At 38.6% G+C, this 16,823-nt stretch overlaps 1 protein-coding gene and 1 pseudogene across 1 annotated transcript; one reads left to right on the plus strand and one right to left on the minus strand.

Moving 5' to 3' along the window:
• Window positions 1-1,878: 1,878 nt before the first annotated feature.
• LOC126722144 (uncharacterized) lies at window positions 1,879-9,011 on the minus strand. Its single transcript, XM_050425298.1, has 4 exons — window positions 8,992-9,011; window positions 5,818-5,974; window positions 5,535-5,600; window positions 1,879-3,017 (listed from the first exon to the last, which is right to left on the minus strand). Exons 1-4 carry the CDS (start codon window positions 9,009-9,011, stop codon window positions 2,841-2,843), a joined length of 420 nt encoding a protein of 139 aa, XP_050281255.1. The 3' UTR covers window positions 1,879-2,840.
• On the plus strand, window positions 9,010-13,722 carry LOC126722146 (uncharacterized; annotated as a pseudogene).
• The last annotated feature ends 3,101 nt before the right edge of the window (window positions 13,723-16,823 follow it).

Raw genomic sequence — 16,823 nt, forward strand, 5'->3', positions numbered from 1 at the left:
TATATATAGTTTCATTATATTATATTTTTTTTTGATAAAACAAAGGATCTATTTATTAACTAAGGAGCACTGTTACAAGTATTGTCCATTGGGCACTCACAAGGAGTGCTTAGTTGCAAAATATCACACACATTGACACATATGTTACATAAACAAAATTTGGACATTCATTATATTCTCTGAAATTGCATTGGTGCTCTCGTCTCCTTTTTGCTTGTTCATCATGGAAGGACAATCCATTTTTAAACATGTTTAAAATTAAAAACCATGGTTTTAAGGTTTCTTGACTGATATTATTGCAGCTTATTAGGTACAATGTATGAAAGACCAGTACTCTCAGAGCATTTGCAACAATGAAGCTAAGAGCACTCATAGCAGTGGTGCTAAATAGCTATATTGCTATTTTTTAGCACCACTGATCACAAAAATCACACGCAGCAGTGGAGGCATATCTAAAAAATTTAGATGTTCAGCTACAGTGCACATCTATCTATAGATGTGCACTATAGCACAAAGCTAAAAAATATATATATATATTTTATTTAACTTCTCTTCCCCTTTTCCATTAAAATATTCTTTTTCTCTCCCTCTCTCTCTGCCTTCTCTTTCTTTTCATCTCAGACTCAAGAGTCTTAGCCTCTCTCTTCCTTCTCTGAACATCACTCTCTCTCTCAATCCGGTCTCTCACTGCCTCACTCCGGCCTCTCACTCCCTCACTCCGGTCTCCCACTCTCGCACTCCAGCCTCTCACTCCCTCACTCCGATCTCTCACTCTCTCAACTCTGATCACCCAAGCCGCCACTCTGTCACTCCGATCTCTCATTCTCCGATCACCCAAGCCGCCGCTCTGTCACTCCGATCTCTCATTCTCTCAACTCCGATCACCCAAGCCGTCGATCCACCCTTTCTGCCGATCCGGCTCGCCGACGTGATCGGTGCTTGCTCGTTGTGGGTTTTTTTTTATTATTTTTTTTTCTCTTTTCTGCTGTGGACTGCTAGTGATGGTGGTGGTGGTGGTGGTTGTGGCCGTGGCCGTGGCTGAGGAAAAATATTGGAGTTTTGGGGTTTTTTTTTTTTTTTTTTTTTTTTTTCTGTGGACTGCTGGTGGTGGTGCTAGTGGCTGTGGTTGTGGCCGTGATTGAGGAAAAAGATTAGAGATTTGGGTTTTTTTTTTTTTTTTTTTTTTTTTTTTTTTTCCTGTTGTGGACTGCTGGTGGTGGTGCTGGTGTTGGTGGTGGTTGTGGCTGTAGAAAACGATTGGAGATTTGGGGTTTTTTTTTTTAATTTTTTTATTTATTCCTGCTGTGGACCGATGGTGGTAGTGGTGGTGGTGTTGGCGGTGGTTGTGGCTGTGGTTGATGGTAGAGGTGTTTGTGGTTGGTTTTTTGGGATAGTGGGATATATTATTTTATTGTAGTGATTATATTATTTTATTGTGATGTTTATATTATTTTATTGTGTTGAAAGCTAAAATAGATCCATTGCTGCAGCATGTATGTAGGTAAAATAGATAAAGTAAGTTTTGGTGAAACTAAATAGCTAAAATTATAGATCCATTGCTGTGGATGCTCTAAATAGCTATATAGCTATTTTAGCTCCACCAAAATATATGCTGCAGCAGTGGAGGCATACCTAAATATTTTTAGCTTCTTGCTACAGTGCACATTTATTTATAGATGTGCACTGTAACAAGAAGATAAAAATAATAATATTTTATTAAATTTCTCTCTCTTCTCTCGTTAAGAAATTTCTTTTTTATTTTTGGGTATTGGTGATTAATTTGAAGAGAATTTGTATAGAAATTTATTTACTCTGTTGATCTGATGTAGTAACAAACTTTGGGTCATCTTCTACACTTACCAGTGTTGATGGTAACGAGCAGTTGAAGCTAAAATCAGTTAATGGAAAAGTCAATCATAATGGTTTCTACACTGTTGGGTAAAAAAGTTAACAGTGTCATCCCATAAGGTTTCACAGAAAACAATTTGTCCTTGTACTTTGTAAGAATTCATGGAACCATTTCTGAAATATTTTTGAATTATCTAGGTCAGCACCTGCAGAGTAGTTTGCAGCATCTCCAGCCTAAATCTAGGGAAATGATGTTTCATTGAAGTTGAAGCTATTAATGGAGAGGCCCTTCTTAGATCATTTAACAAAATTAGTATGGTACAACTTCAATGAAAAGCTCAGAATGTACACTTGTCCTTTGCCAAGCAAACTTGAGCAACAAATTTCCTGTCAATGGTGCTGGCGGCAGCAGCTAATATCCAAGGTCCATACTTGGAGAGGCTTAATGGCTGAGCCCCTAAGTTTCCAGTGGAACTTGAAGTCAAGATGCCTTCTCTTATGGCATGGAAAGAAGCAGAGTGGCTGGTAGATACCAAGGGACACAAAAATAATGTCAATTCTATCAGCTACTGCATCTTTGCCAGGATGTTTGCACTAGGAACTCCACCTCCCGCAATTCCTTCATACAAATAATCTTGCTTTGATATTAAAATTCCTGAATCGCTAAATGTAATTAAAGCTTAAAGATGAATGCTATTGACACAGTTTTATTTACGTATCTCAAGTTATGTAATAGTTACCAATGTCTGTTGTCCCAAAAGTTTGTAAGACAATCACTTATGTTTCTGAGTAGTATGGAAAAATTTTCGAAATATATTGACTCATCTTTATTTTGTGTCAATTTGGATTGAATCCTTTTTTAGTTGTTGGTTCTCTCCCATTAGTACAACTCCGCAACAGTATCTCTGGTTAACAATTTTTGCTGTTAACAGTCGGTAACATGACCAATTTTAGTTTTACTTTGAAATTTTCTCAATCTCATTAGTTCTTATTCATGTAATGACTAATGGTGTTTCGACCCATGACAATGCTGACATAAGTATTCGGTAGAAAGTGAGTTCACTTGTTGCTGGTGATTTCGAAGTGGTGCCTTGGCATTTACCCTTCCATTTTACTAGGTGGAGAGCTAAGCCCTTCATCATTGAAGCTATCAGATGCTTGCCCGAATACTGCAACACAACAGATGTGAAAAAACTTCAAATTATAGCATTTGCTTGGTTATTTCTGCAACAAATTTATATTGCTTTTAGCACAAAAACAGTACTAAAACTCCATTCTTGCCACCTGTTTGACTGACACTCACCTGAGAACTTTGCAACTTCTTCATTTAGCCGCACATCCTATTTAAGCTCTTCCCATAAACTATAGATTAGCAACTCTTTGGCCATTGAATTACTACAATTTGGAATAGGCACATGCTTGAGATAATTCAAAAGGTAAAGCCTGTTATGGCAAGGGCTTTCTATCTTTGGATTGAACTATCTTAGGAAAACTCCAATTGAGGCCTTAATATAACATATATGGGCATCACTTATAGCCAAGTGTTAACCCTCCATATAATTATATAACTATCAAAACTAAAACCATGATGCACTCATGCACCACTTAGTTTTAGAATGTTTTTGGACTGTTTATTTGCCACGGTAGTATTTAGGGAAACCATGAATAAAGAGGCTTCCATATATAGATTACTACTTAACTGACTTTCATAATAGTTAATGGATTTAGTTAACGTGTGTGCTTGTACACTCATTAAAAAAAAGAAGTGTAACTGTGTCCTACCTACATGCATTTAGTGGCGGAGCAAAAAATGTTTTTCGGGGCCAAACTAAATATGGTAAAGTTCTTTAAAAAAAAAAAGAAGCTATAACTTCACAAAATTGTGCTCTACATTCTTTCTTGATACTAAAAGGATTTTGAACTCTAGCTTTTTTTGTTTACACAGTTAAACCATCACTCAAAAATTCATTGTTTATAGTCCCAACTTCTATATTGAGTAGTAACATCTAAATCTTAAGCAAATTTTCTCTTAAAATATACAACAATTGTGAATAGTTTCCTCACGAATTAGTCACACATTTAAGAATCTAAATTTAAAATTTATAATTTAGTTATATGTATTCTTTGAATGTTGTTGTGCTATGGCTACCAATGGATATGGTGACTAGTTTTGAGTTCTTTTTTATTCTTCCGAATAAGGGGGTTGGGCGCAGGATAGGAAGGGGTTTTTATGGCTTTTACGTCCTAAATTTCTTGCAATTTGTTTTGATACGTGTGCTTTTAAAAAAAAATCACATGCATATTTTGATAAAGATTAACTATACAATTTTACATAGATTTGGAAAATATTTTAAAAGGAGCGGAATCTATATTAGGGGTGTCAATTCGGGTTAGCGTGTCGGGTTCGTGTCGTGTTGAGGTAGGGGTATTCGACTAAATGGCTCAACCCTAACCCGACCCATTTAATAATCGTGCCATGATTCTTCAACCCTAACCCGACCTGTTAATAAGGCGGGTTGACCTGACCCAACCCATTTGACATGCTTAATAAAAGAGTCGTGTTGGGTTGACACGAATATAACACAACCCATTTTAACCTGTATAATATTAAATATAACATCTATTTAGAAATAATTTTTTTTACATCCCAAAAAACAATGCATATACTTCAAGTATTCAACTCACATTCAAAATAATATAGTTCAACAAAAATATAACATTCATCTAGAAATAAGTTATTTACACTCCAAAAGACATTCAACCCAAATTCAAAAGAACAAAGTTTAACAAAAATAAAATAACATAGTTCAACAAAAATATAATATCCTTGGAACTCGCCAAATGCAAAGTTCTATGCCCAAAAAAAAAAAAAGTATTAGTAGTTCTAGGGTTTGTAAAGTTTTAATTTCCAATTATATCCCTTGTAAATTGTTGTAGTTACTCACTTTTCCTTTCAAATTTAAAATATATGTTGCATATGAAAGTTATTTAACAAATCTAAAATAAAATAAATATTTATTTGTTATACGAGTTAAATGGGTTGTGTTAAGTAGGTTATTTCGGGTTGACACAATTAAATTGGCATGTTAAACGTGTCTATTACGGGTTACGTGGGTTGACCCGCTTATGACACGTTTCTTATCGTGTCGCTTTCGGGTTGACCCATTTACGACCCAAACCCATTAAGGCCTAACCCTAACCCGAAAAAACTCGTGTCGGGTTCGTGTCGTGTTCGCGGGCTGGGTCGAACATTGACACCCCTAATCTATATTATAAATAGCATACAATTTAGAATGAGAGAGTTGGTTGTAGGACAAGAATGGGTTTTTCAGGGTTTCCTTAATTTCTTGCAATTTGTTTTGACATGTAGATTTTTTTGAAATTTGCAGTAATAGATGCAAAATGATTAGGATTAGAATTTTTTGGTGATATATATATATATATATATATGGGTCATTATACTGTACCCCTTATTTTTTTGGGGTACGGTACCCGCTAAAATCTAAACCACACAATTCTATTGGCTTTAATAAGATCCCATGGCCAGTTGATTGCAGAGGACAAATGCTCGCCAATTACACGACAAGTAACGCATGAATTCACAACACGAAAAGAGGTCAACAAAAGTGTGTGCGGTAAAAAAAAAAAAAATTCTAATCTAGATACACATAGCACATCAATCAAACCCTCTTGGCAACTTTGGTTGGCGAGTCCTCAAGCGTAGCATCTGCACTCACAATTGCATGTTGGGACTGCAAAACAGAAGGAAAAAAAAGGCAAACTATACGACTTCAGTTCCCATTAAAGTGTTACTTTATACATAATTACCCATTAAGGAAAAATGTGATACACATACAGTGATGATGATCTCAGGCAACATGTGTAAAAGACAAATTACAGAGGCTGTTTGAGCCCTTAAGGATGCCATCTGTACCCAAATAATCAAAATTAAATTACTAACACAAGTACCTCCATGGATTTCATCTCATCCAGCGCAGCAATTTCTATTTTAGAGCCCAAGGTTGTGTTCTCTAAAGATTTCAGTGCATCTCCACCCTCTTCAGCTTCCCTTTTCCTTTTTTTTGGACACTGCAACCTCGTAATTCGGTTTTTTCGACACTGCAGCCTGGTAAAAGGAATAATTTTAATTTATTGACGAAATCAAATCCATTGTGATGTCAAGATTAGGGAGGGAATCTAAATTTTTACTTGACGCTTTTTGGTAGCGCTAGACTCAACAAAATAGTCTCTGTTTTCTGGGTTTGACCTAATCCAAATCTTAGCAGAGCAATTTGTACACTTGAGGCATAGCAGGCAGCATTCAAAGTCTAGATACCTCTGCAATGAGAAACCAACCATTAAAAATTCAGTTCACTAAATGTAGGATATTCAAATCTTGCATGAAGAAAAGAGTCGTGGGATAGAACATGGGGAAAACTAGGAAACAATAACCAAAAAAAAAAAATTCTTAATATAAGGTACCACCTTGTTCATTTTATAGAATAAGACAGCTCATTTATAAAGTCTGGTAGTCATATATATATATATATATTTATATGACTCCCTCAAATCAGCCATAGATATTGAGTTTTTTCATAGTTTTTTTTTTTTTTTTTTCCTATTCTTCTAACCTCAATGGGAGGATCTGCGTTTTTCTTCGTTGCATCCAAAACTTTTGAGTTTTCAGTTAAGGAAAATTTTGGATCAATAAATTTTCGTTACTTATCAAAAAATAATTATAAAGATCGAGAGAGAGAGATAGAGAAAGAAATACGGTACCTGATCAAGAACCTCCTCCTTGTAAACAACGAGATGGGTGCCCTAGTAAATATATTGGGAGCAGGCGTTGCAGCGAATGTTGATAGGGAGCACGAAGGGGGCATTTTCCACCACTGGTCTTGGCAGCTTAGTGGGCCTCAGTAACGGTCTCTTGCATCTAAAAGATACAAACTGCGGTCTACATCTACAGACCATCCTGGTTCTAGAGGAACAGGAGACGAATTTATTTATTTATTTATTTATTTATTTTTTCGAATGAAGAAACTCACTAGGGTAAGGCTGATGGTGCCGTTTGGGTTTGGCAAGGAAAATTCTTAGGTAGTCCTGGAGTATAATGAAATGGTGCTCCCTCCTCTTACATTTATGGTGGACCCCACCACGAATTTAATGAGCGGACCCCACCATGAATGTGAGAGGAGGGAGCACCATTCTCCATGCTCCAGGAGTACCTAAGAATTACTCATTTGGCAATACATCTCTTCTCATTTATATACGCTACCCTCAATGTTTTTTAGTGGGTACAGTACTCACTTGAGATCTTAACCGTAGATTTTAAGTGTTTTGATATTGACCGTTTATTTAATGTTAGTGTTATACCGGTTACAGGTTTAGCAGGTCAAGTATAAAAACCAAAAAAAACAATTGTGACTTTAGGTTTTTCCGTTTCAGTATATAAACATCAAAACAAAAAACTGCATGGAGAAAACATACGAATGGCGTAGGAAGAGAAAGAAAGAGAATGAGAAATCTAAGGGCGCAACCGCAACTAGTACAGGTATTCATTGATTGTACATATATACTATCAAGTCTTAATCCCTAAATCTTGATTTAGAAGAGAAAGATAGTGAAAAGGAAGAAGGATATCGCCCTTCTATCTCCTTGATGAAAAGGTCAAAAAATATTTTAAATCTACTGTACTTGATTATTCAAAACCCGAATTTAATCTGAAAATTAATTCAAATTCTTTGCATTTTGTGCTACTCTGTTGTAAGCGCAGAATGGATCACATTATGTCCTACTATGTCGAAAATTGAGTGAAAATGATGGATATCAAGGCACCGCTTCGAAGGATCTCGTTCAAGTACCAATTGGGCCGGTTACAAGAGCACGAGCAAAGAAGTTCAAGGATGTACTCAACGGACTCATCCAAGAGTTATGGGCTCATGCAAACTCGTGGAGGCCAATTGAGCATGATCCACGTGGGCAACAAAAAATTGTCACCTTGATTCAAGTTCTAGAAGGATCCGGTCAAGGCTAAGAATTGGCATGAAATATTTTGGGTCTATGTAAAAAACGTTATTCTAGGTTTAGGTGATTTATTTCCTTGTTTTTAGGTGCATTTAATGCTTTTTAGGTCAAACTTTATTCCTAATATGGTTAGGTATCAATTAGGAGTTATTTTAAAATATATTTTCTTGTCTGTCAAGTTTTAAGGAGCCCTTAAATAGTCATCTAAGTTTGTAAACGTTTTTGAGATATTATTGATAAAACTTGTGAGGTTTATTCTCTTTGGTTCTTTGAAGAACTACTCGAACTTATCGGGAATTCCTGTGGCGTTCATCTCGACTTATCAAACGGAGTTTCCACCACCGTTTGTGGCGTCTTCCTTATACCGAGGTTCTTGTTTGTCTTAAACAACGGGTCGAGGTCTCCCATTTGAATCTGTCCATAGAACGATCTTGGGTTCCCTTTCGTTGTTGGGTCTCGTTATTCTTGACAGGGTTCACATCATTTGGTATCAGAGCAAGGTTTCTAGTTCAGGTTTGCCTATCCTTTAACATATTTATCTCTTCTTAGCCGAATTTCCTTTACCCTATCTGTTCAATCTTTGTTTGTCTTGTTGATGTCTAAACTATTGGTCTGGTCTCACATCTCTTAGTTATTTCGAAATCTTATTTCATTATTCTCAAAAGCTAGTTGTTGATCATAAAAATTAAAAAAAGAAAAGAAAAAAGAGAGAGACTCGAAGAAGAAGACAGAAAGGAGTCCGAACAAAAAAAAAAAAAAAAAAAAAATTTCACTATTCTGTGCTTCCAAAATTCCAAAGCTGCCATATTCCTTCTAATTCTAATCTGAAAATTTCCATATGCCTTACGTTCAAATTTGAGATTCCTTGATTAGTTTTTGGTGAATTATTGCTGGAAATTTTGAGTTGTTTGTTTAGTTTCAAAAGAACTAAAAGAGAATTATCAAGTGGAAAAAGGCAAGAGTGGTGAGAACATCAGAGGGTAAAAGCCATATTATTTTGAGTGAAACACGAGTGGAGAGTGATCCACATTCTTAAGTGTAAACACATAAGGGAGTGATTCGTGAGGTTCTTTTTTTTTTTTTTTTTTTTTTTTTTTTTTTTTTCTTTCTTCTAACCTTTGTTTTGCAGCAATCATGTCTCGTGAGAGTGGTAAGAGCATTGCCGAAGATGATACAAAATTGGCTGATCCGAAAGTGTTTTTGGAGGCCATGATGAGTGAGATGAGGCGTGTGATGAAGATGGAGATGACGCAGGTTCACGAACGGATAGATCAAATGGAGAATAGACGTGAGGAGCAACCACAAAACGGTCGTAATTTGCGTAGAAAGGAAAGAGTTCCACCGAGGGAGGAGGATGAAGAGCGTTATGGGTCTGGTCTTGATGAAGAAGAAGATCGGGATTCCATTGATAGCAATAGGAGACCTGGAGGAAGATTTAGGGAAGCTAGGAATCGCGAAGATAACAACTTGGGTGGTATTAAGATGAAGATTCCGTCCTTTCAAGTTAGGTCTGATCCTGAGGCATATCTTGAGTGGGAGAAGAAGATGGAGTTCGTGTTTGATTGCCACAATTACTCCAAGACAAAGAATGTAAAATTAGCCGTGATTGAATTTTCTGAATACGCTATTACTTGGTGGGATCAGCTTGTGATAAATAGGAGGCGGAATAGAGAACACCAAATAGACACATGGGAGGAGATGAAAGTAGTGATGAGAAAGCGATTCGTTCCAAGTTACTACTACCGAGAGTTGTACAAAAAGCTACAAGGTCTTAGATAAGGGAGTCGAAGCGTAGAGGACTACTACAAGGAGATGGAGATTGCTATGATCCGCACTAATGTAGAGGAGGATCGGGAGGCTACAATGGCTAGATTTTTGCTTGGCTTAAACCGGGAGATCCATGGTAAGGTAGAAATGCAGCATTATGTGGAACTGGAAGATATGGTGCATATGGCTATCAAAGTGGAACAACAACTCAAGAGAGGGAATGGGACACGTGTAGGCCATAACTCTAGTTCTACTTCTTGGAAATCGAGTCCTGCTAAGCCGTTGGACAAGTCACAAACGCCCAAACTCGAGCCCAAGTCCACGACCACCAGCCACGTTCCTCAAGTTAAAACCGAAGCCTCTACCTCTAGGAATCGTGATATTAAATGTTTTAGATGTCAAGGCAGGGGCCATATAGCAAGTCAATGTCCAAACAAGCAAGTCATGGTGTTACAAGCCAATGGTGAAATTGTGACCAATGATGAAGATTCTGACATCGACGACATGCCGCCATTAGAGGATGTTTTTGAGGAGGAGTATTTAGCCCCTGGCGCATTGACATTGGTGGCGAGGAGAGCATTGAGCTTGCAAGCAAAAGGAGTTGATGAAATACAATGGGAGAACATCTTTCACACTAGGTGCTACGTTAAAGACAAGGTATGTAGTGTGATTATTGATGGTGGTAGTTGTACTAATGTTGCAAGCATAATTATGGTGGAGAAATTGGGATTGCCCATGGTAAAACACCCTAGACCGTACAAGTTGCAATGGCTAAATGATAGTGGTGAGATCAGGGTGAACAAGCAAGTGTTAGTTGCATTTCAAATCGGTAAATTTGAAGATAAAGTGTTGTGTGATGTAGTACCGATGCAAGCAGGACACTTATTGCTAGGGCATCCATGGCAGTTTGATAGGCAAGTGAAGCATGATGGCTTTACGAACAAGTACTCTTTTGTACTTAATCAGTGATCAATCACTCTTGTACCGTTGACATCGCAGCAAGTATACGAGGATCAAGTAAGATTACAAAAGGAGAGTGATCAAAAGAAAGAGAGTGAGCAAAAGAAAAAGAGTGAAAATCAGAGAGAGGCCGAGCAAAATGAGAGAGAAAAAGAAAATCAAAGTTCAGCCATTGAGAGAAAATAAGAGAGAAAACAAAAGAATTTCTATGCAAAGGTGAGTGAGATCAAGCGAGTAATGTTTTCAAATAAGCCAATGATTGTACTTTTGTACAAAGAGGCACTTTTAAACACTAACGAACTTAACCTTGCTTTGCCTAGTTCTATTGTTTCTCTTTTGCAGGAGTACGAGGATGTCTTCCTCGAGGAAACACCACATGGGTTACCTCCAAACCGAGGGATTGAACATCAAATTGATTTTGTTCTCGGTGCAACCATTCCAAACCGACTAGCTTATAGGAGCAATCCCGAGGAGACAAAGGAGCTTCAACGGCAGGTAAGTGAATTGTTGGAGAAAGGGCACGTGAGGGAGAGCATGAGCCCATGTGCAGTTTTGGTCTTACTTGTACCTAAGAAGGATGGGATGTGGAGAATGTGCGTTGATTGCCGAGCCATCAACAACATAACGGTAAAGTATCGTCATCCTATTCCACGCTTAGATAATATGTTAGATGAGCTGCATGGTTCTTGCATATTTTCTAAGATTAATTTAAAAAGTGGTTATCATCAAATTAGAATAAAAGAAGGAGATGAATGGAAAACTGCCTTTAAAACAAAATATGGTTTGTATGAATGGTTAGTTATGCCTTTTGGTTTGAGTAATTCTCCAAGCACCTTTATGAGACTTATGAACCATGTTTTGCGTGCATTTATAGGCAGATTTGTTGTTGTCTATTTTGATGATATACTCATTTATAGCAAAAACACAGATGATCATGTAGTACATTTGAAATCCGTTTTAGATGTGCTAAGGAAAGAAAGGTTGTTTGCTAATTTAAAGAAGTGCACTTTTTTCACTGATAAGCTTGTATTTTTGGGATTTGTTGTTAGTGCACAAGGTATACAGGTTGATGAAGAGAAGGTACGTGCAATCCAAGATTGGCCGAGTCCCACAAGTATAGGTAATGTTCGTAGTTTTCATGGACTTGCTAGTTTCTACCGGTGGTTTGTGAAGGACTTCAGTAGCTTAGCCGCACTGCTTACTGAAGTGAAGGCATTTCAATTAATCAAAAAGAAGCTGACTAACGCACTTTTGTTGTCTTTGCCCAACTTTTCTAAAACATTTGAAATTGAATGTGATGCTTCAGGTATTGGTATAGGAGTCGTTCTTATGCAAGAAGGACGACCAATTGCTTACTTTAGCGAGAAACTCAGTGGGGCAGCCTTAAACTACCCAACTTATGACAAGGAGTTATATGCATTGGTTCGGGCTTTAGAGACGTGGCAGCACTACCTATGGCCTAAGGATTTTGTGATTCACACTGATCATGAGTCCTTGAAACACTTGAAGGGCCAACACAAGCTAAACAAAAGGCATACGCGATGGGTGGAGTTTATAGAGGCGTTTCCATACGTCATTCGGTACAAGCAAGGTAAGGAGAATGTAGTCGTCGATGCACTTTCTCGCAAGTATGCCTTACTCTCCACACTTGATGCAAAATTGCTTGGTTTTGAACACATTAAAGAATTATATGCTGAAGACCACGAATTTTGTGAGGAATATCGAGCTTGTGAGAAAATCGCCTCTAGTAAGTTCTTTAAGCTTGATGGATTCTTATTTCGAGAAAATAAGCTATGCGTGCCTAATTGTTCTATGAGGGAGTTATTAGTGCAGGAATCACATGGTGGGGGATTAATGGGACATTTTGGAGTTGCAAAGACTTTAGCTATTTTTCAGGAACACTTCTATTGGCCTCACATGAAACGAGATGTCGAACGGATTTGTGGTAGATGTGTCACATGTAGGCAAGCTAAATCCAAAGTGCAGCCCAACGGTTTGTATACTCCTTTACCAATTCCTAATGAGCCTTGGATTGATATTTCAATGGATTTTGTGTTAGGATTGCCTAGGACTAAACGAGGAAGAGATTCAATTTTTGTGGTCGTGGATAGATTTTCTAAAATGGCACATTTTATTCCATATCACAAAACGGATGACGCTTCACATGTTGCTGATTTGTTCTTTAGAGAGATTGTGGGATTACATGGCATGCCTAGGACAATTGTTCCGGATAGAGATGCTAAGTTCTTGAGCCATTTTTGGAAGACTTTGTGGTGTAAGCTAGGTACTAAGCTATTGTTTTCCACTACTTGTCATCCACAAACTGATGGTCAAACTGAAATAGTAAATAGGACTTTGTCTACTCTATTGAGGGCAATCATTAGAAAGAACATCAAAACATGAGAAGAATGTTTACCACATGTTGAGTTTGCATATAATAGAGCTGTTCATTCTGCTACCAAATTTTCGCCATTTGAAATTGTGTATGGGTTTAATCCTTTAACTCCATTGGATTTATCTCCTTTACCTTTGACGGAGCACGTTAATTTAGATGGCAAAAAGAAAGATGACTTTGTGAAGCAGATTCATGAGAAAGCAAGACTCAACATTGAGTAAAGAACAGAGCAATATGCCACACAAGCCAACAAGGGACGTTGCAAATTGATTTTTGAACCCGGAGATTGGGTTTGGCTGCATATGAGAAAAGAAAGATTCCCGGTGGAAAGATGTTCCAAATTGCTCCTAAGAGGAGATGGTCCCTTCCAAGTCCTTGAGCGTATCAATGACAATGCTTACAAGCTAGATTTACCTGGTAAGTACGATGTAAGTGCCACTTTTAATGTTACTAATTTGAGTCATTTTGATGTAGGTGATGATTTAAGGGCAAATCCTTTTCAAGAGGAGGGGAATGATGGAGATCAAGGCACCGCTTTGAAGGATCTCGTTCAAGTACCAATTGGGCCGGTTACAAGAGCACGAGCAAAGAAGTTCAAGGATGTACTCAACAGACTCATCCAAGAGTTATGGGCTCAAGCAAACTCGTGGAGGCCAATTGAGCATGATCCACGTGAGCAACAAAAAATCGTCACCTTGATTCAAGTTCTAGAAGGATCCGGTTAAGGCTAAGAATTGGCATGAAATATTTTGGGTCTATGTAAAAAACGTTATTCTAGGTTTAGGTGATTTATTTCCTTGTTTTTAGGTGCATTTAATGCTTTTTAGGTCAAACTTTATTCCTAATATGGTTAGGTATCAATTAGGAGTTATTTTAAAATATATTTTCTTGTCTGTCAAGTTTTAAGGAGCTCTTAAATAGTCATCTAAGTCTGTAAACGTTTTTGAGATATTATTGATAAAACTTGTGAGGTTTATTCTCTTTGGTTCTTTGAAGAACTACTCGAACTTATCGGGAATTCCCGTGGCGTTCATCTCGACTTATCAAACGGAGTTTCCACCACCGTTTGTGGCGTCTTCCTTATACCGTGGTTCTTATTTGTCATAAACAACGGGTCGAGGTCTCCCATTTGAATCTGTCCATAGAACGATCTTGGGTTCCCTTTCGTTGTTGGGTCTTGTTATTCCTGACGGGGTTCACATCAGAAAATATGTAATTAGACTATAAAAAGGTTTTCTGGGCAGCCAACTTTAGTGCCTAATGGTTGTAGACAAAACTCCAGGCTTATTCTAATTTTTTTTTTCCTTTTTTCAAATGTTGAAGATTTACTTTAGAGGTTTGTGTTATCTGCTCCCTCTAAGTGTTCGTGGAAATGCCTAGGCAAAACTTTCTGTCATTTAGGAATTATAAGGGAAAAAATCTTATAGTTTTCTATCCTTTCTTACAGTTATTTTGTATCTAAACTACACTAAATCCACCAATGATATCTTAACTACAAAGTGAGTCCCAAGCATTGTTTATGTTAAATAGAAAACTGGAGTAGTTTGAATCACACTTTAGCATTGAATATGTTCAATTTATATTTTAACAATTTTTGTAGTCATTGTTCCCTATTTTGGTAGTCTATCTAACAGTAGATATTCCTCTATACACTCTTATGCAGGGTAAGACATGAGTGCATTGTCATTATTAGTCCATGCTCTACTATTATGTCTTCTGGTGCAACCATGGATTTCTTTTCCGTGGAACATGTCACTTCTGAAACTAATTGGTTGATCTGCAATCAATGATTATCGATTATTCTTCAAAGGGTACTGATGACGTCGATTACCGTCACCAATGGGTCACACCGTACTCGCGACTCGAATTGAACCTGCACGACGAAACAACCTAAAGAATCCTTCAGAGAGCACCGGTGTGGTGCCGGCCAAAGACTCTCCGACGGTCAAGTTAGACTTCCTCTGTTTTACTTAGTGCGTTAGAGAGGGTTCATAAAAGCATACCTCGATTTCTGTGGGTATTACGCCTTTTATAGTGATAAGGGGTTGACTTTCCCTTTTTGGTTCTCACATCTTTTCAATGTGGGACTCTATTCCCAATTCTTCCAAACGTGGTGAGCAAGGATTCTCATTACCGGATCATGGGCCCTTGCTGCGTCAGTAGTGATGGGCCTCCAAAGCTGGGACCATACCTACGCAGGCCCAAGAGACCCAATCCGTCAGGCCCATTAAGGTAAGCCCACCATACCCAATATTTTATCATCTTCAGTTGCCCCCTTCACCCCGATGATCCGTCACCTTTAAGGTCAAAGGATCAGTGGGGTGACGGTCCTTACATATGGATATGACGGATTCATGCAAAGTAGAACGACGGTCCTAGCTGGATCATCCCGTCAAAGGAAGAATCATCCAGTTGACGGATACATGGCAGGTACAAATCTGTTGGTACGTACTGACAGGTTGTCAGCATTTATTAAGCATGCCACGTGTCACTCTCTGAATGGTCGTTGTATAGGATCGAAGCGTCGCTTCGTCTTCCGTGCACTTCCTATATATATAAGGCGCCTCACTCTTTCATTTTTCAATTTTCACTCAGAAAACACTTGTCAGAGCGAAGCCGTCAACCCTGTCAGAGCAAAGCCGTCAACCTTATCTGTGCAATCCGTCGAGGACGAATACTCGCTGATTACACCAACCGTTACCTGTCCTCTGCTAAGTTTGGTAAGTGCTTCTAATTTACTATAGTCAAGTTACATTCTCTTCCATGCATTGTTGTTAGGCTTTCCATACCCGTCAACACTTTCAAACCCGTCGGTCTTAGGTTTTATTGTCAATTGTAGGAAATGTCTAGTGCGTCAAGTAACCAGTCGGTGGTTCGTGATGGGACGGAATACGAGGATGTATACCCGTCCGGTCATAAAGACCAAGAGAGCCCCGGCGAAAGTAGGAGTCCGTCTGCCTCCTCTTCATCCTCAACAAATGAGGATGTGGAGATAGTCGAAGTAGAGGGTTCCGATGATGACGGGGATCAACAACTGGAGTCCGTTGTAGGCGCTGATGGACTAAGGCAGTTCATCATGTTGCCAGAGTGGACTGTCCATAGGTTTACATCCGTCATCAGGGAGAGACATTTCAGCACCTTCAGGACCAACTTCCAAATCCCAGACTATGTCTCCATCCGTCTACCATATGTGTCGGAGAAGTGTTATTACGAAGGGGTAGACGGTGTAGGAGTGTACGAACAGGCATTGAAGGCTGGACTTCGATTCCCGCTTTCTACCCTTCATAGGGAACTCTTGCAGTATCTGGGGTTGTCCGTCACCCAGATATCCCCTAACGCCTGGAGGGTCTTCATAGCCATGGAGATTCTCTACGGTGCAATGTCAAACGGGGAAAGGAAATTGACGGTCCGTGAATTTCTTCACTGTTACCGTCCAGACAAGATTTCTGGATCGAGGGGGATGTACAGTTTTGCCAGTCGGAGCCCCTTGTTGAAGGTGATCTTTGAGACCCCAGACTCAAATAGAGACTGGAAGAGTCGGTACTTCTTCCTGGAGGGTGATAGATGGATGAACCATCCAGGGGAGACGGAGTTCATGCCCGTCGACACAACTTGGGCAGTTATAAATCAGACACGTATGCATCCGTCTAAATTTTGTGTTGCTTTTCATATCCGTCCAGTTATATGTGTATATCTTGATCATCTTTCTTTGCAGGTAGACGGCGCCCACAAGTCAGCCTCGAGGAGTTTAGCTTCCTTGAAAAGGTTTGCAAGAAGACTACGCCGGAGGAAAGGACTTGGGCGAAGTTGGTGAACCCGAGGACCA

The sequence above is a fragment of the Quercus robur genome, chromosome 4 (genome assembly GCF_932294415.1).
Source record: "Quercus robur chromosome 4, dhQueRobu3.1, whole genome shotgun sequence".
NCBI classification, from domain to species: Eukaryota; Viridiplantae; Streptophyta; class Magnoliopsida; order Fagales; family Fagaceae; genus Quercus; species Quercus robur.